The sequence below is a fragment of the Camelus dromedarius genome, chromosome 23, assembly GCF_036321535.1.
Source record: "Camelus dromedarius isolate mCamDro1 chromosome 23, mCamDro1.pat, whole genome shotgun sequence".
NCBI lineage: Eukaryota > Metazoa > Chordata > Mammalia > Artiodactyla > Camelidae > Camelus > Camelus dromedarius.
In genome coordinates, this window is record NC_087458.1 from 6,027,561 (window position 1) to 6,047,019 (window position 19,459).

General features: G+C 54.9%; 1 protein-coding gene and 1 long non-coding RNA gene across 4 annotated transcripts; one reads left to right on the forward strand and one right to left on the reverse strand.

Moving 5' to 3' along the window:
• Positions 1–57: 57 nt before the first annotated feature.
• On the forward strand, positions 58–8,771 carry LOC116148127 (uncharacterized). Its single transcript, XR_010377467.1, has 2 exons — positions 58–394; positions 3,021–8,771. It is a non-coding gene; the product is annotated as an uncharacterized LOC116148127 (long non-coding RNA).
• On the reverse strand, positions 3,879–19,347 carry DENND4B (DENN domain containing 4B). Of its 3 annotated transcripts, none has more exons than XM_064477775.1 (28): positions 19,237–19,347; positions 16,522–16,861; positions 15,681–15,933; positions 15,359–15,428; positions 15,002–15,171; positions 14,685–14,929; positions 14,230–14,296; positions 14,075–14,133; positions 13,763–13,907; positions 13,328–13,503; positions 13,078–13,175; positions 12,469–12,684; positions 11,780–11,925; positions 10,618–10,757; positions 10,401–10,527; positions 9,789–9,995; positions 9,314–9,442; positions 8,317–8,509; positions 7,911–8,078; positions 7,267–7,655; positions 6,981–7,103; positions 6,613–6,782; positions 6,395–6,530; positions 5,968–6,204; positions 5,336–5,453; positions 5,079–5,244; positions 4,939–5,003; positions 3,879–4,838 (listed from the first exon to the last, which is right to left on the reverse strand). In XM_064477775.1, the coding sequence occupies exons 2-28, from the start codon at positions 16,836–16,838 to the stop codon at positions 4,693–4,695; spliced, it is 4,476 nt and encodes a 1,491-aa protein (XP_064333845.1). In that variant the 5' UTR covers positions 16,839–16,861; positions 19,237–19,347; the 3' UTR covers positions 3,879–4,692. The 3 variants fall into 3 exon arrangements, with proteins under 3 accessions (XP_064333845.1, XP_031292100.2, XP_010978732.3); XM_031436240.2 differs by lacking the exon at positions 19,237–19,347 and adding an exon at positions 18,717–19,032; XM_010980430.3 differs by lacking the exon at positions 19,237–19,347 and adding an exon at positions 17,597–18,006.
• Between the last annotated feature and the right edge of the window lie 112 nt (positions 19,348–19,459).

Consider the following 19,459-nt stretch of genomic DNA (forward strand, 5'->3'; position numbering starts at 1 on the left):
GGCTGCAACTTTACCTCAGAGACGTTTTGGTCCCCAGGCAGCCGCCGTACCCCAGTATCCCAAAACCGGGATTCCCCTTTGGCCAGCTCTCATTCTTCCAATTCTAAAGATGGAGACTGGCGAACGGCGCTGGGCTCTGCGCTGGGTGGTGTGTTTCATCGCGACAGAATCCAGGAATTTCACGATAGAAGTAGCTTGAGGCGCTTGGGCCTTGCAGTCTATTTGGGGCGTGGCCTGTCTCCGTCTGCCAAAGGCCTTAAGCTTCCTGGTCTTCATTGTATCTCGGCACGGTCCTCTCGTGACTAAACCACAACAGGAGGAAAAAGGGCTCGCCAAATTGCTGAGAAATTACGCCGTGAAGAGCCCTCGCAGCTCCTTCTCTCGGGATCTCCTGGTATGGTTAGGTTCACAGTGAGGGAAACAGCCTCCCACTCCACCGACTCCACCTAATCAACTCAAGGCCCAGCTCCTGCTAGCCTCCCTACTTCCCCGAAGCAGTTAGGGCCCACCTAACTCTCAGCGTTGCTCGAGCAACTAACCACAAGTATTGCTCTTGAACATCTTGACGATAGGGACCGAGTATCACAGAGTCAGTGTGTTGGGGAAAGACTGTAAGGCACTGTGCTATGTGTGCAGTCTTATTTATTCGTTTAAGAGGTTTACGTGGATTATTTATTCCTCGTAACTCTGTAATACTGTTATCTCCATTTTACAGATGAGGAAAATGAGGTACTGATCAAATGATTTACCCAAAGTTACACATAATTGGCAGAGCTGCAATTTGAACCGAGGTAGATCAAGAAAGGGTCTCAGAGAGGCTAAGTGACTTGCAAAGGTCAGACAGCTCATTAGTGACTAAGCAGTGGTTTGAACCCAGAAATAACTGGTTCCAGGAGGCACTAGAATGTGCTTTCTGAATCACTTAGAAGTCATGCTGTGCAATGGAAATGAAACTAATACAAACTACAATATACAAAGTAGAGAAACAACTAAGTCCTACTTTATAGCACAGGGAACTGTATTCAATAGCTTGTAATAACCTATAATGAAAAAGAAAATAAAAAAGAATATATATAACTGAGTCACTATGCTGTACACCAGAAACTAACATAACATTGTAAATCAACTCTACTTCAATTTAAAAAAAAAGAAAGAAGAAACTAATGAAGGGCATACCCACAAAAAGACACAGGTAGACCTGGAACACACACAACATACAGAGACATGCCACAGTTCTTAAGTGGGTAAAAAAACCTCTTTCAAGTATAATGTCCTGGTAAAGAACATGGTATATGGAGTCAGACTGCCTGGGTTTGGATCTCTTACCAGTTGTGTGATTTGGGTGCAAGTTACTTAACCTCTCTTCTCTATGTCCTAGTTTCCTTATCTTTAAAATGGGGAGGATTGGTAAGTACCTAGTTCATAGGGTAATTGTGAGGATGATAAAATAACACATTGAAAATGCTCAGGACAGTGCTAAGGATACAGTAAGTACTCAGCGAACATAATAGCAACTATTTTGAGAGTTTTCCTCACTTTTCCAAAATTTCACCCTCTTAAGTTCAAAATTCAGCTTCAGTTGTTATTCTACCTGCAGTACCTACCTTGTACTGCACTGAAAATTACTTCTCTACTAACCCTTCAATTTAATGCCTTCGCTGACTCAGTTATTTCCCATACATGATATAAGACCTATTATGTGATCAGACACTCTTCTGTGTGCTGGGGATATAGCAATAAATGGGACAAAATCACTGCCCTCATGGAAGGTACAGCCCTCTTTCCCAAACGTGCTATTTTGTCTGTTATCAGTCCAATGCATTCTCTGCGTCTGAAGGGCCATTCTTCAAGGGTTGCAAGGATATGTGAGAAACACAGTGGTGGAAGATACCAGCCTGAGGAAGATACTAGTGAGGACTGAAGAAATGGCTTTCAACAAACTTAAAGTCAGGCCATGGAGGGGGGACTTTCAATCTGGAATGATTAAGCTCCAAGGAAGACAACTAAGTGAGGCCACTGGTGTAATGGACATGACCTTTGCCCCATGCAGGCTCTGCCTGTTTGTTCATTTTCTTTTTGGGGCTAACATTTATTTAGTGTGCTTAGCACTTTATGTGGATTATATAATTTATCTTTAAACAACCTCCCCAGTTTGCAGATGAGGAAAAACTGAGGCACAGCATTTAACTTGTCTGATGTAATAAAATTAGTAAATGCCAGAAACAAGATTTAACTAAAATTTGTCATATTCAAACCATGTACACTCTGAAGTCTAGGAAGATAAATTGGGCCAGGTAATTTGGACATATCCTTTCCCCCATACAGCTCCCTAGGCCAAGGACAGAGATGTCAGATGCCATATGAGTACTTTGCTATTGGAATTCCCAGATACTTTTGTGGTTAAAGAATTTAGTAGTTCCACCCATCAGACTATACAGGCCTCTTGAGGAAGCCCCAAAATGTGAAGCATCAGCTGGGAGGTAAGGTTGATTATTGTTTGTGAACTGAGGGATACTCTAGACCAGTAAGATTGTATGCTCTATTAAGGTAGGGACAGCCCTAAAATTCTCTCTGTAATTCCAGACAGTTCAGTACGTGGCTGGGCATACTACACTCAATAGAAACTTATGATTTCAGGAAGGCAGTTGCTCCCTTGCAGATGGCCCTTGGGGATGATACAGGGAAAGTCTGGTTCTAGGGAGTGGGTCTGATCAGAACCTGGGGTAACATGAGGGTTTCCTTCTGAAGAAGGCATCTCCTTGTCCCTGGCAAAAACAGATGGCATTTGATAAACAACAAGGACCTACTGCATGTTACCTACAGGGAACTATAGTCAATATCTTGCAATAACCTAAAAGGAAAAAGAATCTGAAAAAGACTGCATTTGTGTATGTGTGTGTGTGTGTGTGTGCACTTTGCTATGCACCTGAAACACAGCACTGAAGTTCAAAAAAAAAAAATTAAAACAAACAAAACAAAACAGATGGCATTTTCTAAGTTCCTGCTTCCCTCCTGTGCAGCTCAAGATAGGATGGGGAAGCATCCTCTGGCTTGAAGTTCCCAGAATTCAGAAGCAGTACTGCTCTCTTCATCCCCTGATCACCCCTAGGAATCTGCACTGGGGCTCATGTAAGTTATTTCCTCCATTAACACTGCTGCCCTCCCTCCTTCCCCAAGGCATTTCTCTTTGGTTGGCTAATTCCCTTTGGTAATTGGTTTTGCAGCTCTGTTAGGAGTTGTTTCCTGTGTTTATTTCATTATACAGGAAAGAAAGGGAGAACTCGGAGTGGGCCAAAAGGATTAGAAAAATGATGCCTGGCTCCATGATGCCCACATGCAGTGAGCCCCTTAATCCTTGCCTCTGTCCTCCTGGTGCTGTCCCTAGGCTGAGACCCTGGCTGGAAGAGTATTGCCCGCAGCTAGAGCAACTAAGGAGGCCTAGGATGAGTGCCAGGACTTCCAGGATGCATGAGGGCTGCCAATACCAATGACCGGGGAGAGGGTTGTCATCCCTGTGGAGGTACTAGAGAAGCTGGGAGGGGGGAGCTGGGGGAGAGGAAAGAAGGCAGAGATGAGCTCAGGGCCCCCAGAGAATGGAGCCTTTGTGTGGGGTACAGATGAGGGACAAGGGGGTGATTGTGTGGGAGGGCCGGAAGTGCCACACAGACTGGCACCACCATAGCTAGTACTGGATTCACCCCTCTCCTGCCCTGAGAACTCCCTATGCCCCAAGGGACCAGTACCAGACCTGGTCAGGGAAAGCAGTGTGTGCCTGAAGGCAGCAAGGGATGGAAAGGTGGAAAGGAGGATGTGCAGCCAAGAGAAAAAGAGAGGTATCCCCCGCCATTACCCCAGACCCAGGGAACAGGAGGCAGAAGAAAAAAGACAGAAGCAGCTTTTACTATATTTACATCCAACAAAACTTTGCAAGGAACAATCCTTATTGCACAGTCAGGGCCCTGGGTGGGTGAGGCATTCCCCAAAGTGGAGTGGACAAGAAGGATCAGAACTAGAGGGGGCACCAATTCTCCCTAAGGGGAGCCTGGGACTCCTCTAGCTCCCATCTCCCGAATTTCAAGGAGCTCCAAACCACTGGACCATGGTGCCCCCATTTCCCTTCTCTTTCTCACCATCCATGAGAACCCCATAAGCAAGGGGGCTGTGGCTCCAGAATAAATAACTTAAAATAAAATACAAACACTTAAGGTAGAAAGGCATGGAGAGCCTTGGGCTCCTTCGACAACTCTAGGGAAGAGGGACCATCACTGATGGGGAATGACATCCCTCCCTCCCATTCAAGGCAAAGGCTCAGTAGCTCTATATCTTGCCAGTTGTTTTTTAAAACAAAAACTTATAAAAATGACCAGGGCACTGCAGATCTGTGGGTACCCTGGAGGGGAATTCCTGGTATAGGATGGGGAGGTACAGAGATGTGCCAGCTCCCCCCACCCCAGCCCCCAGGCCTCCTCCAACATCAGCATGAGCATGTTGGGCAGATTGGAAATAGGGGTTTTGTGACTTTTGGTAACAGTGGGTCCCTCTTCCTGCTGCCCCCGCTCAGAGCTTATGGCTGGGCATGCTTCCCAGCCTGTTCCCAATTCCTCTATAAAAGGAACAGGGAAGCAGTTTATCTCTAGAATCCTTTCTCCCTCACCTCCTCACTCCAGGCTGGATAAGGAAGCTTAAGGGTCCCTAGCATTCCAGAGGTGCTCCAAAATATTTTCGGCAATCAATGGCCTTTGGGGTGGGCATCTGTGCCCGCCGCTGCCTCAGCTCCTCCTTGCCCATGCTGCTGGCCAGCTTGTTAAAGGCGGACTTGTACTTCTTGTCGAAGGCCACTAGGGAAGAGGGTGGGGGTAAGTTAGTATATTAGGAGTCCAGCCTCCCACACCTGGCCCCAGGTCTCTAAACTCCTCAGCCCCCTGCCTGCTCCCTCACCTATATCCACATGGTCCTTGCCCAGAGCAGCCATCGTCAGGAATAAGATCTCACGGTAGATGCCCCTGGAGCAGAGGCAGGAGGGTATGAGCGAGGGAAAGGGGGCATGGAGCCGGGACAGACCAGTGGGAGCAGCATACCTCTGCAGGTGCAGGCCAGCGGGAGGGGGCCCTAGCGTTTCCAGAAGGAGCCCTATAGCCTTGTGCACCTCATTGAGACCGACATGGCGCAGCACCGACTCCAGCAATGCCAGGCTAAGGGATACAGGTACTGGGCCTGGCCATACCACCCGCTGGGGGATCTGGCCTAGGTGAAAAAAAAAAAGGTACCCAGGATTAATGAGCCCTCTAAGCGTGGGACCCACCCCTTCCCACCCTAGGCCAAATACCAGACTCACTGTGGACCCTCCAGAGCACATAGAGAGGTGGGCAACTACTGGGGTCAGGGGTCAGGACATCCCACAGCAGCCGCACCTGCACAGATGCTGGATCGGGCATTAGCCAAGGAGATGGGGCCTGCAGGGAACCAAGATAAAGGAGCCAAGCTCAGGGAATGGGAGGCAAAGGACAGGAAATGGACAGGCGATGTTCCCAGAGACAGACGGACATCACAGGACATAGCCAAAGAGAAGAGGAAAGGAACTCTTGTTCTCCACAGGAAGGCAAGCTCTGTGAGAGCAAGGACTTTGTTTTGTAGTCTGCTACATCCCTAGTGCCTAACGCTCTGCCTAGAACCTAAAAGGTGCTCAATAAATATTGGTGCAATGAATAGACGAGCATTAACGAATCATCACCGAGGTACCAGGCACTATACTAGGTGTCCAACAACAGACCAGTGAGATGAGTGCTTACACCTTTTTACAGATGAGAAAATTGTAGCTCAGAACAGTGAAATAAAAGGGCCAGGAGTCAATCCAGGTACAAATGACTCCCAAGCCTGTGCTCTTTCTATAGCACCAAGGACACAGAGGACTGAGAGACAGAGCTGGGAGACAAGGAGGGGAAGCAGGGACCACATCAGGGCACTGACCGGGGTGGGTGGGGGGCCATCACAGGAGGCCAGCACCAGGCATGGCAGAATACTGGGCAGGCGCAGCCGCTGGAAATACCACAGAAGGTTCCAGAAGATGATGGGGTGGGCAGCGGGCAGCTCAGGCAACGCCAGCACCTCACTGCCCTCGTTCTCTACCAGTGACTCCAGCTCCTTACGCAGCACCAGGGGGCTCAGGTATGCCCATGCCCCACCCTCGACCCGCCGGGAGGCAACCTGTCAGGCACAAAGGGGAAGGGCAGTGGAGGGCATGTACCATGGCCCCATCCTCAGAGCCACGCTTCCCACTGAGCCACCACAGCCAGCAGCTTCTGGGATGCCCCTTGCCCTCGATGCCCATCTCTCCCCAGCACCACTGAAGCCAACCACAGGGCAACACATACACACATACACACACAGCCCTTACCCCCATGTGGCCATTGCAGAGCTGGGGTTCATCCAGGGCAAGGCAGAGCCTGCGGTCACTGAGCACAGGGCCTGGGCCCCCAGGGACAGGAGCGTCTCTGTTGCCACTGGCACCAGCAGGCTTGGGGCCGGGGGCGCTGCAGGAAGACAGCGGGAGGGGTTAGCCCTTGGACCTTCACCTCCCTGGCCCACCCACCGCACTTTCCCCGCTTTGGGCACCTGGGTCGGGAATCAAGGGTCTGGACACTGAGCAGGGGCACAAAGGGGCAGGCGCAGAAGGGGCAGGTCGTGTTAAGGTTGGAGTCGTCAGGTGCCCAGCCGGCCATGATCTCCTCATCGTACACCAGTGAGTCACAGGCGCGGCACAAGGAGCAGCTGGACAGCAGAATCTGCAGGCAGGGAGACCCCAGGAAGCAGGCCCTTTTGGCATCCAGGCTCAGGTGCCCATGCTCCTTCTTCCCCTGCCCCTCTCACCTTCACATCCCAGCCCAGCCTCCCCACCTCCTCCCAGCCCCTGCCTGTGACAGAGTGAATGGGAGTGGTGTGTGTGTGTTCAAGCACATCTGTGTAGGAGGGGTTATCCTCACTTCCAGGGAAGGTGGTGGGAAGGATCCAGGGGTGTCGCTGAGGCGCTCTGAGGAACGGTGAAGGCTCACACTGCTGAGAGAGGATTCTGAGAGGTCCCACTCACTGCCCAGAGAGGCTGAGCTCTGCCATTACATGAGAAAGCACAGTTAGCCCACCCCATGCTCCTCTTCACCCAGGATGCTGGCTTCAGCCGCCCCTCATGGCCCTCTCTGGGCACACCTGGTCAGCAGCCCTTCCCCAGGCCTCCTGGTGCTACAGTGGCTGGACCCTCCCCTCACTGGCTACCTCGGACGCAGTGGATCCAGGGCGCTCCCGGGGGCGCAGAAGGCTGTCCATGGGGCTACGGCGGGCTGGGGGAGGAAGATCAGGGGGCAGCTCAGGCGGGGGAACGCGAGAGGCAGGGGAGCGGCGGGAAGGAGTGAGCAGCTGTTGGAGGCGGGCACCCAGCCCTCGTCTCGGTGTGCTGGCCTCATCCTGACGCCCACCAGTCTTGGGCACCCGCCCACTTGACCCTTCCAGGGCTTCAGTTGACTGGGTACTCAGGGCTGAGCCTGAGTCCCCTGGGCTGCCTCCAGCTGCTGGCTCCTCTCCGGTCAGGCTCAAGTCTGAGAGGCTTCCATCGTGCCAGGGTACAGGTGATCCCCGGGGTTCCAGTACCCCTAAGGCCTCTATCACTGCAGGGCAGAAAAGAATCAGGGAAGATGGAACTCAGCCCCTCCTCTAGGAACTGAGTAAACACAATTCCTGGCCGCACGAACTCTGGCACCACAACCCCCACCATGATGGCATTCCAGGCAAGATTCCCTCAGGGTCTACCCAGCACAAAGCGCCACCCCTCCATCCTGGCTCTAGTCTTCCCCTCTTTCACTGGCAAGTGGTTAGGAAAGCTGACAGGACTGAGGGGTGGGGGGTAGGACAAGGGTACTCACTGTGGGCCACGCCAGCCTCCACGGTGGGCTGTGCCCCTCGGGCACTACCCAGGCTGCCGCTTTTCACCAGACGCCCCGTAGGTGAGGCGGGGTCCCGCAGGCTTCGCCCAGCCCATGTAGTCTGGCGCTGAAGGGGGCGGGTTGGGGAGAGGCGCCCCAGATAGGGCTCTGTAAAAGACAGGGAGGGGGTTGAAGGCAGCCGGGTAGAAACCCAACCCCGGATTCCAAAACAGCTCCTTGCGTGGACCTGAAATCATAGGGCTTCTCCCAGGCAGAACTTCATGTCTTTTGTCACCAGCCAAGTGTAATTTCAATACCAACCACTAGGCCAGCCCCAGTTCTCTGTGACTGTCCCTGCCTGAGCCTCCCTAGTCCATCCCGAGCCATGTCACCAGTCCCTACCCACCTGTCTGGGAGCTGCCTGCCTCTCGTTGTGCTGCTGTCTCCGCCTCCTCCTCCTGCTTCGGCTGCTGCCGCCGCTGCCGCCGCTCTCTCAAGGGCTGGCGGAACTGAGCAGCCCCCATGACGACGTTCCGGAGCTTGGCCCAGCGCAGGCGCCCACCCGGTGTACCAGACGGCCACTTGCTTTCCAGCACCGCCTGCCAAGCACCATGCACATCAAGATGGCCTAGTTCCACACCCTGGCCCAGCCTGAGGCCCACTGTCTGACCTGGAGCCCCAAGGACCAGCTTCCCCTCCAGATGTCCTGCCTAGGACTGTGCTGCGTGGCTCAGCCAGGAACAAGAGCCCAGAAGAGGCAGCTGACAGGAGCCACCCTGTGGGGTTCTAGAGGAAGTCAGAAGTGATGGAGACAATCTGTATCCAGACTCTGCTGTTTATAAACTACAGTCTTTGATGAAATCAGTTCATTTTTGGTCATTAGTTCCCTCATCTAAAAAACAGGAAATAGTTTAGCATCATGGTTAAGGGCCTAAATTCAGGACACATCGCTATGCCTGTGTTCATACCTGAACTCCCTAACTTACTGTGGGACCTCAGACAAGTTACTAACTCTCTGTAACCTCATCACCTCATCTGTAAGATGAGGCTAATAATCATTCCACTTCATGGGGCTGTGCTGAAGATAAAGTGATTTTAAATGGGTAATGTATCTGGAACAGTGCCTGGCATATTGGCTCACACTATCGGTGATTACTGGGCGGTAGCAGTACTTGCCCAACCTCCTTGTCAGGGCTGTTGCGGGTGAGAATCAAAGCAGCCAAGTATGAGAAAACCCTCTGGAGGCACTAAGGCACTAGAGGGGCACAATGGATGACAGTGGTTATGGGACCTGGTTGGACTGTCTGGAGCCTGATCTCCAAGGACGGTGTCAGGGAGCAGCATCCCTCCCATAAACACCCCTGGCACAGGCTGCCATCCCACCCCTCACCCCAATTAGGTACCTTGTTATAGTAGCCATAGGTGATGGTGTTGGGCACGATGCCTGCCCGCCGCATGTCCAGCATGACCCGCACGGACAGCACAGGCTGCCCATAGTGCGAGCAGAGCTGCATCAGCACCCGGTAACACACCTGGGCCAGGAGATGCGCAGGATGAGAGCGGACTCACTCCCAACCCAAATCCTCCAGGCTCAGCAAGCACCGTCTTCCAGCCTCCCCAATTCTCAGACTCTACTGGCCCCTGGAAACTCCTGGGGTTGCCTCTGAGCCACCCACCCTTCCGGCTGACCCTGCCACCCTGCAGGCTCCACTTCTACACCCTGAACATGCTCATTAATTCAGTGACCGTAACGGAGTATCTGCCCAGCTCTCTGGCCTGTGTCCGTGCTCCCCATCTGCTTTCCCTGGTCACCAAGTCTCCCTCTCAGAGCCCCCACAGCTGCATGAGCCTTTGCTGGGGCTGGGTGAGGGTGCCCACCTCGTCAGGCAGCACCACCTTGCGGCTCTCCATCTGGCGCAACACCTGGTAGGCTGTGTGCAATGCCCGCACCCGGGAGGGCGCCGACCGCACGTAGGCGGGCAGACACAGGAACCACAGGCCATAGCAGTGGCCCAGCAGGCACCGGGCCCACAGCTCAGGCATGGCTGCTGACTTCTGCGCCATCCGCTGTGCGACCTTCATCTCCTAGGTAGGGCAGGGGACACACCGGGGTGAGTACGATGCCAGAGCAGGGCAGGTCTTAAAATAGTGTGGGAGAAGCAGTGCCCTCCCTGAGGAAGGGGCTGTACGCTGCTGAGGCAGGACACACAGCCCTGAGCCCCAAGGGAGATGTCCAGCTTGAGCCTGAGCAGGTGCCCAGGAAGAGGCAGCAAGCCCCTGGCTTCCCAGAGTTCTCAGAAAATGAAGATGAGGAAGGTGACAATGGTAACGAGTGCTAATGTTTCCTGTGCCTTTATGTGCCAAGCATGATGAAACCTCCTAACAACCTTATGGGGTAAGTACTACTAGATCCATTTTACAGATGAAGAAACTGAAGCAGCAGCCCTTGGTGTGAGCCAGATGCCTCTGTGGGGCCCACCTGCTGGTTACCTGTTTGGTACGGCGAGGGGCAGGACTGCTGGGGGCACTACGGGATGGACCCGGCACAGGCAGAGCCCCGGGTTGCTCTTGAGGAGACTCAAACAGCTCAGCCCGGAGCTCTGGGAACCCATCGTAGCTGGAGGGGCAGAGAGTTGCAGCATCAGGAGCAGTCAGCACTGTCAGCCTGTGGGGCCTTGGAACAAGTGAGGGGACGAGAGGCTCTCACCAGTACTGGGGAGTGGATTCACTGCCCTCTGGCACCGGGGGCTCCTCAGGAGGTGTGATAAAGACGGTGAGCTCACTTCCTGACAGCTCCTCCAGCTCCACCAAGGGTGTCGGCTCAGGCTTCTCCTGCTCTGGGTGGACCTGGAGCAGGATGGTAAGAGAGTGAGCATCAAGACAGTGGGCGTGACTTTACAATAGCTAAGAAATGGAAGCAACCTAAATGTCCATCCACAGATGAACAGATGAATGGATAAAGAAAATGAAATACTACTTAGTCATAAAAAGGAATGAAATAATGCCATTTGCAGCAACATGGATGGACCTAGAGATAATCATACTAAGTGAAGTAAGTCAGACAGAGAACGACAAATATCATATGATATCACTTATATGTAGAGTCTAAAAAATGATACAAATGAACTTATTTACAAAACAGAAACAGACCTGCAGACATAGAAACTAAACTTATGGTCACCAAAGGGGGAAAGGGGGTGGGGGAGGGATAAATTAGAAGTTTGGGATTAGCAGATACAAACTACTATATATAAATAAACAATAAGGTCCTAGTGTATAGCACAGGGAACTATATTCAATATCCTATGATAAATCATAATGAAAAGAATATGAACAGGAATATATATATTGCTTTATATTTTTAATGTAATATATTAAATATAATACATTTATATATTTATTTATATATAACAAATAACATAATTATATATAATAAATATACAAATATATTTAAATATATTTGATTTTTATATTATATTTATATTATATGTTTAATATAACATATATTCACATATTGTAAATCAACTATACTTCAATTTAAAAAAAAAAAAAAGACTGGGCATGGAGCAGGGCCAGGGTGTCCTGAGGATGGCATCCCCCCAGGAAAGCACATCCATAGAGAAGAAGCAAATGGGCCCAGACTCTACCAAGGCCCTGGAGATGTCGCTTGAGATGGAGTAAGGAATGGGAAGACGGTTTAGGAAGCCCGTCATGTATGGCTGCAAAGGCTGTGCACTGTATAACTCCAAAGGCATCATCTCCACCACAGAGGAGATACAGAGTGTGTTTATAGTGACCCTGGGGTAGCAGAGACAGCCAGGATAGAGCAGAGGACAACAGGCACAAAGAGAAGGGGTAGTGCCCAATACCTTGTCAACACAAGAGTCAAAGAATTCCAGGGCAGCATGCCGAGCAGAGCCAAAAGAGCATTCCTCGATAAACTGCGAGAACATCTGTGTGTGCAGCAGCTGGGAGTACAGCTTGTGGCTGGAGCGTTCCCGGGATTTGAGGAAGCCTGAGGGATGAGAATGGAGCAGGGGAGGTTACCAGGGGTCCCTATCACGGCCACCCCCTTCTGAACCTTTTTCTTGGCTCCCTGCCAACTTGGCATCTAAGGCCATCAAAGCCATCCTCTCTTTGGCCCCTCTGGCACCCCTACACCACATGCCAAGCTGACCCCCTCAGCTCCCCCAGGACCATGGTCCCATGGAATCCTCTGTTTTGTCTGTCTGCATCTACTGCCTCAGACTAGGGGTTGTCCAAAGACAGGGTACCTAAAGAGAGTTTGGCCAGTGGGGGTGGCTCACCACAGGTGTCACTGTGTCCCCCAAGCCCAGGTCTTCCCAGAGGACAAGGCCACAGCCTGTTCATCTTTGTACCCTTATTCCCCCAAGCTCCCAAGAGCATATGGCTGAAAACTGATGCCCATAAAAACGTATGCCGAGTGAGGGAACAAGCAACTGTGTGGTTCCCAGTCCCCTCTGTCTTCCCCTGGAAGCCCAGCCCCTGGCCAACCCTCCCGTGTCACCCTCCCTAAGCAGAGACAGGCCCTCTTTACCCTGCAAGAAGAAGAGGTTGTCCACATCACGAGACCCCTCAGAGGGGGCCTGGGTGAGCGGGCGCAGGAAGTCCCGGTAGCCCTTGAGCAGACAGGCCATGAAGCGGAGGAAGGCTCCCTGGACTTCACGCTCCAGCCGGGCCCGGCGGCCACACACTGCCTCGTAGTCTGTTAGCAGGAATTCCAGGGAGGCCTCCTCCTCAGGTCCAGTATATGCTGGGGACCAGGGCAGCCGAGAATCAGGGCCAGCACCTGTAGGGCTTGCCTCAACCCTGCTCGTCACCCGGGAGTCCCCGCTGCCGCCTCACCACCTCCAGCTTCTAACAGACCTGGTGCCAACAGTGACTAAAAAATTACCTCCAGGTAACAGTTTCAAGCCTTCCCAATGGTAAGCTGGACCTTCCTGGCATATTTAGGTATATCCATATTACATGTCCCTCCCTTTTGCTTAAACCGGAATTTGAATTCCTCTCACTTCCACCAAATGAAATCCTAACCCCTCTAACCTCCTCCAGTAAGGTCTAACTCTGCACAGGCCTCCCTCCCCAAACTGGAGGCTTAAGGTCAAAGACAGTTTCCAGCCTCCCACCCCCAACCCAGGCTTCTCACTCTGATCCAGCTGCTGGTACAGGTTTGTCAGTGTAGCCAGCAGAACCTTGTAGGGTTTGCGGGGCAGGGTCCGAGGGGAGAGGGGCTTCTTCTCCGTCCTATGAGACAACAAAAGGAGAAAAGAGTCATAGGGCTCCTCGCCAGCCACCTCTTTCTGCCTGAGGCTTCCTTCCCGCAGGTAGCACTTCATACACCAGCCATCTCCTGCCCAGCTCCACGCAGCCCCCCGGATGAGACCCAGCCCTCTTACTGGAAGAGCATGTTGGTATCAAGATCAACACAGATGACATCAGCAGGCGGGTCATGCAGATCGAAGTAACTGGAGTGGATGCCCACGATGAAGGGCACGGGGGCGCTCAGCACGTCTGCCAGCACCAGCGGGCACAGCGGAATGTAGGGGCACTGCCAGTGCAGCGGGAAGATCATCTAAAGCATCAGGAGTGAAGACCAGTGAGTAGGGGGAGAGGGGGCATCAGCCTTGGCGGGTGGTGCCTGTTGAGAGAAGCTGTCTGACTTGGGCTCCAAAGAAGTGCTCCTGACAGAAGCTGTGTGTCCCGTAGACTGTACCCAAGGATAAGGCTGAGGAACCTTCCCCAAGGAAGGAAAAGTAAGGAGAACCAAGGCAGGGATGGGGGCACCAGAAAGAACATTCTGTGGAAGGCAGGCTAGGGAGGGTGGCACTCACAGAGACGAGGGCCTCGCAGACGCTGGTGAGCAGGTCCGGCCGCAGCGAATGAACTAGTAGTTTGTGCTCCGTGAGCACAGCCAGCAGCAGCGTGATAGCCAACTCAGGGTCCAGGCTCTGCAGCAGCTGCAGGAAGCTGGCACCACTGCAGGCAATGCCAAGGTGGGGGAAGGGTCAGCAGGAGGCCCTTCCCTAGCCACGGGGCGCAGACACCCCCTGGGCCCAGCCTGCACAGACCTCAACAGCTGTGCCCATCTGCCTGGCTCCTACCATGGCCTTGGTCATCAAAGCCCCCCCAACCTGGGCACATACCTGAGGGGCAGGGGCGAGGATACAGGCTGGCAGAGGAGCAGGTTGTCATAGGGAGACATCTGGGAGGCAGAAGGGCCATGGGTCAGGGTGGTGAAGGCTAGTCCCTGCCAACTCCCCTCCTCCCATCCAGCCCCTACCTCGGCCTCAGCTCTCACCTGCACCAGGATGCGGGGTCTCTGTGGGGAAGGGAAGGGGACATTATGAATGAAGTGGGAGATGTGCCTGGGGGAGAGAGGGATACAGTCAGAGGCAGACTCTCAGTCTACTTCACCGCCACATTCACTCTTCTCCTTCACCTGTCCACAAGAACCTTATTCCTCCCTGAATACCGCCTTGAGACCAATGTCAGCCATCAGAGTCTCCATTATATACAACATTTGTACAGCTCAGAAAGAGATTCCCTCTGGGCATGCACAGCCCCTGGCCAGGACTTAGTTACCAAGCGTAGAGTGGATTTCAGGCCCTGCTCAGCCCCTTTGCAATGGACCAACCATCCAGCTACACACTACAGCCCCATTCTCCACCCCCAGCTCCATCCTAATCTCTTCCAGCTCTCCTGGTCTCCTGATCCTCTTGTAACCCTTCCCGGTGTCAGGGAAGCCGTGCTCACGCTTCCAGGGGCAGGCGGTGGGGGCCTGAGACGGAGTAGCGGTAGAGGAAGGTGAGGAAGGCGCGGAAGGCAGGGAAGGCGGGCCAGCGGGACAGCACGGCAATGGCGCGGCGGGTGCGCACGTCTCGGCCCCCCAGCGCCCGGCCCCGCTCCACAGCGCTCAGCAGGCCCAGGGCCCGAGCTTGCCGCTCCGACAGCCTGGCCCTCGGGAATGCCTCGTAGAACTGCAAGGCAGCACCGTACACCTGGCAAGGGCAGAGGAGCAGTCAGGAGGGCCCTGTGGAGCCCGGACCCCTTACCACACTCCACACACCCACCTTATCACCAGCTGCACCCGTGAGCACAAAGGTGGAGAAGACGGGCACGGGGTACTTGGTCTGGGTAGGCCAGCACTCGATAGTGGCCCCCATGGGCAGGCAGAAGACGGGCACTGACTCGGGCAGCGGGAACGCCTCATTGTCCTCCTCTGGGTAGCGGCCCAGCAGCTCTGCACCCCCGGCAGAGTCGGGGATACCCAAAAGGAGTAGGGTCCATCAGACTCCAGGGGAAGGAACCAGAGGATCCCAGAGAAGGGCCAAGTGGCAAAGGGGAAGTGATTTCTGGGGACACTGAAGGTGCCAGCCAAGAGGCACCAGGGCAGACAGACACAGAGGGTCAAGGGGTTGGCTACTCACCTGCCTCATACACGAGCGTGTTGGCCTTGGCCAGGCCCACCTTGTAGCACAGGTACACTGCTGGGCCCCACTGCCCCAGAAATGGCAAGAGACAAGCAGACACACGGCTAACAAAGATTTCTGGGGTCCATTTTCTCCACCACCCCTAAGTAGTCTTGGTGATTAGAACTTCCACTACTCACAGTCCTCCAAGACCAGACTCCCCTCTGGGCCCACCCTTGCCGATAGAGGTCTCAGTCCTAGGCTGCCCTTTGTGCCCAGGGTCCACACCCTCACAGGGAGATGGTGCAGGTCTCAGCTCTTAGCCCGGGCCCCCACTCACCATGCCAGGGTTGAGGTTGCGGGGCAATCGGCAGTAAGTATGAGGAGTGTCCTCGCCCTTGCTGGGCAGTACCAGGCAGAGGTCAGTGATGCCCAGGGCATGCAGCCCTGCCCCCTCTGCTGCCCGCCGGTAAGTGAGGTAGGTGCGGGGGTGCCCAGGGCCTGGAGGGGCCAGGTTGGCTGAGTGACTGTAGGGTGTCGTATCTAGCACTTGGAAGCCAGGCTTGGGACGTTCTTTCCCCTCGTACAACACCCTTGGCAGAAAGAGCAGAGAGATGTCAAGAGTTCAGGACAGAGAAGAAAGACCCCAGTCCTGCTAGATCTGCCTACCTAGTCCTATCCTACCTACTCAGCCTCGTCAAACCCTGACAGCACGATCGCTCTGCCCTCCAGATCCCCTCTTCTGCACTTGGCTCTACTTCTTGATCAGTAACAACCCCTCCAAGCCTTCCACAGCTCTCAGGCCCATTAATAAATGCTAAGAATAAAAGCTACCATTTATTGACTCTGTGCTAAGTCCCTTTACATGGATGATCTTATTTAATCTTCTCAACTACCCTATGAGGAGGTATTATTTCCCCCAATTTACAGATGAGGAAACAGGCCCAGAGGGGCTTCATAGCCTGCCCAAGGTCAGAGCTAGCAAGTAGCAGCACCAGTACACAAACCCAAATCTGTGAGAGGACTAAGTATATATAACTTCAGGCCCTTCTCCCTGACCCCCAGACCGCTCTCTTCCCATTCTCACTGTCCATTCCTCATCCCATACTCCTCCGTCTCCCTGCCTCACCCCGGAGCCCTTCCCGCCCTCCCTTGGTGCCTGCATGGGTAGATGCACACACCCCAGCTCAACGAGGGGGGGCCTGTCACGGCCCCTGCGGTAGCAGATGACGGGTTGAGTTCCACCCAGGAGCCCAGCACTGAGTTCCAAGGGGTGGCCCCCAGCAGAAGCCTGGATGCAAGTGTAGCCCTGGGGCACCTCCTCGCCCAGTGCTCTAGCGATGACAGCCACATCTGTGATGGGCTCAGCTGGCCGGGGAGGGCGCAGGAGCCCACTGGGTTCAGGAACCCATGTTTCCTCAGGGATGGGTCCTCCGTTCCCTGCAAGCCCAGCTATCACGAAGTAATCCACCAGCCGGGGGGGCCGCTCCTCCGCCATGGCCCCCCCCTCACTCACTGCATCTGGAATGGTCAAGTAGGGCAGAGATGAAGCAAGGAAGGCTGGTGTTGCCATGGCAACCAGGGTGCACGCCCCCTCTTCCTAGTCCTTTCAAGGAAAGGCAGAATCAGTGGTCAGCCAATCCTGAACTCTCCCGCCTGTGACATCACCAGGCCCCCAAAGCCCACCACAGCTGCTTAAAGAGACCAGGACACTCCTTCAGTGGTACCGGCCCTCTCCCTAGAAAACCCAAACTCCACTGCACTGCACACAGCTAACCTGGGCTCTGACATCATATAGTTTCTGTATCCCTTTCAAAGGCCCCATCCCTCTTCACTCCCTAACAGAGAGCAGTCTTTTCGGTAATAGCCTGCAACGACAGCATTCATTCTGGCCATGACATCATGCCAACTTTAAACAGTCTTTTTATGGGTTCTGGCCTTCCTACTCTAGTTATGACATTCTAAAACCTCATGAGCCAGCTAATATTCTTAAAGAGCCCACCTCTAGGTTTTCATGAGGACCCCACAAAACCCAAGCTTTAAGTTTCTTTTTACCAGACTTAAGTGTCCTTTTTCCTAATCTAACTCCATTAATCTGACAAGAAAATTAGTGCCCTCCTACCTCCAGGATCCTTAGGTATCCCCAGTTAGGTCCAAAGCTGCTGTGGGAGACAGTCCCCGCCATCCCCAAGCCCTCCTCCGTGGAGCCCAGAGATGGAAACAGGCCCACAACAGCCCTTCAGTAACTGTTCTCACCTGCCTCCATGGCCCAACCCCAGGGAGTAGGAGCCCCAAGGGTCCCTGGGTGCCCCAGGGAGCAGAAGCTGGGAAAGCGCTTGGTGGGTGGCTTGCAGCAGAGGACAGAAGGCGTGGGGACTGCTTCAGAGGGGAAGGGAGGTGACTTCCTGAAACAGTGGAGGGGAAGCTGCAGCTCAGCGGAAGTCAGCCTATGGGTGTGTGCAGTGATGGTGGTGGTGGTGGTGAAGATAATGTTGAAGGCTCCAACACAGCATCATGACAAGTTGGAACCTTAGACTAAAGGACCTGCAACAAGGCTTAGAAAGCTCAGACTGGATCCAGGATGTACAGTCCTACCTAACCTCCCACTCCTCCCCAGGGAAGATGGGACGACGGAATCTCATGGAACCAGGCTGGTTGTCTCCTTAACCTGGGCTCTGGCCACCCCCCCCCCAACTCCTGCTAAATTTAGTCTCCACATCTGCGAGGTGAAGCCAGGAGTCAGCGTCAGCCTCCTGATTTAGCTCTGGGACACAGCCCCGTGTCTCGTCCAGTGCAGACGAATGGGAGCCCTATGCCCCATGCCCCAGGCAACATGCGGGAGCCACGAGGTGGGACCAAGCTGAGGGGCGCGTGGTACCCATCGGCAGGACCTGGGCAGCCTGGCCTCCTCACCGAGCCAGGAAGAGTCCTGCAGAAGGCAGCCCTTTCTCATTGGGGAAGGCAAGGGGCAAGGGCGCCACTCTGGGTCCCAACGCCCACAAGCCAGGCGACGGGAAGTTCGGGTTGGGGCAAAGGGCGCGCCTAGCGGGAGGAGGCAGAGGAAGGAGCAGGAGGGCAGAGAGGAGCGGGTGCGTGGCCGCTGGGGACGTGACGGCAGCAGCGCCGGCCGCCGCGTGACCCGGGCAGGAGGGAGGGGTGCTCGGGCTCCGGACCCACGGGAGCAGGAGGGGTGCAGGGCGCCGGGGCACGGCTAGCTAACTCCCGGCTGCATCCTCCCCTCCACTTTCACTTCCCCAGGGGAGAGGAACCGGAACCAGATGTGCAGCGCCAGAGAACAGCTGGGGGAGAGCCCCCGCCCTGCCAGCGCTCCCTCCCTTCCTTCCCCGCCCGCTGCCCCGCCCGGTCCAGCCCCTACCTGCCTGCCCCGCGACGCTCCGGCCGGCCGGCCCGCGGGCGGGTGGCTCGGAGGGCGGGCTGGCGGGCCGGCGGGCGGCTGGGCTACCCGGCCCCGGACATGGCGCAACGGACTCGGGCGCCGCTCCCGCCGGGGCGGCGAGTGAAGGAAGAGGCGGCGGAGGGCTCCGGGGCGCGGGGCGCCGTGGAGGGAGATCCAGGCGATCCCAGCGTCCCCGCCGCGCTGCGCCACGCGGGGACTGTGCTTCCGCGCCGCTCGCTTGCGCCGCGCGATCGTCCCGGCTCCCGCCGCACTGGAGACCGGGTGCTCCTCCGCGCGCCCCGCTTTCTCCGCTCCCCCCACCCCCCTACCCGGCCGCGGGCGCCGCCGCTCCCCCCAACCCCCGTCCCCGGCCGGTGGCCGTGACCCTGGCAGCGCCTGCCCAGCGCCCAGCCGCCTGCAGCGCGACCCCTGGCGGCTGGGAGGGCCCCTTGCACCCAGGCGGCTTCCCACCACTCGGCCATTGCCGCAGGACACTGACCCCAGGCGGCCCCTGAAGTCCGAGGTTCGCTCCCATCCCGCCCTGGGTCCTAGTCAGATGTGGCTTGCCTGCCAGGGGGAAAGCCCTGAAAACCTGGTTTGCGGAGACCCTGGTAGCTCCCCCTACTTTCAGATTTAGGGTACACTGCATTCCCTTCTAGCCTTAGCCAGAAGCTCTCAGTTCTCTTTTCTGAAAATGACAACAGCTTTGAAAAGAGGAAGAG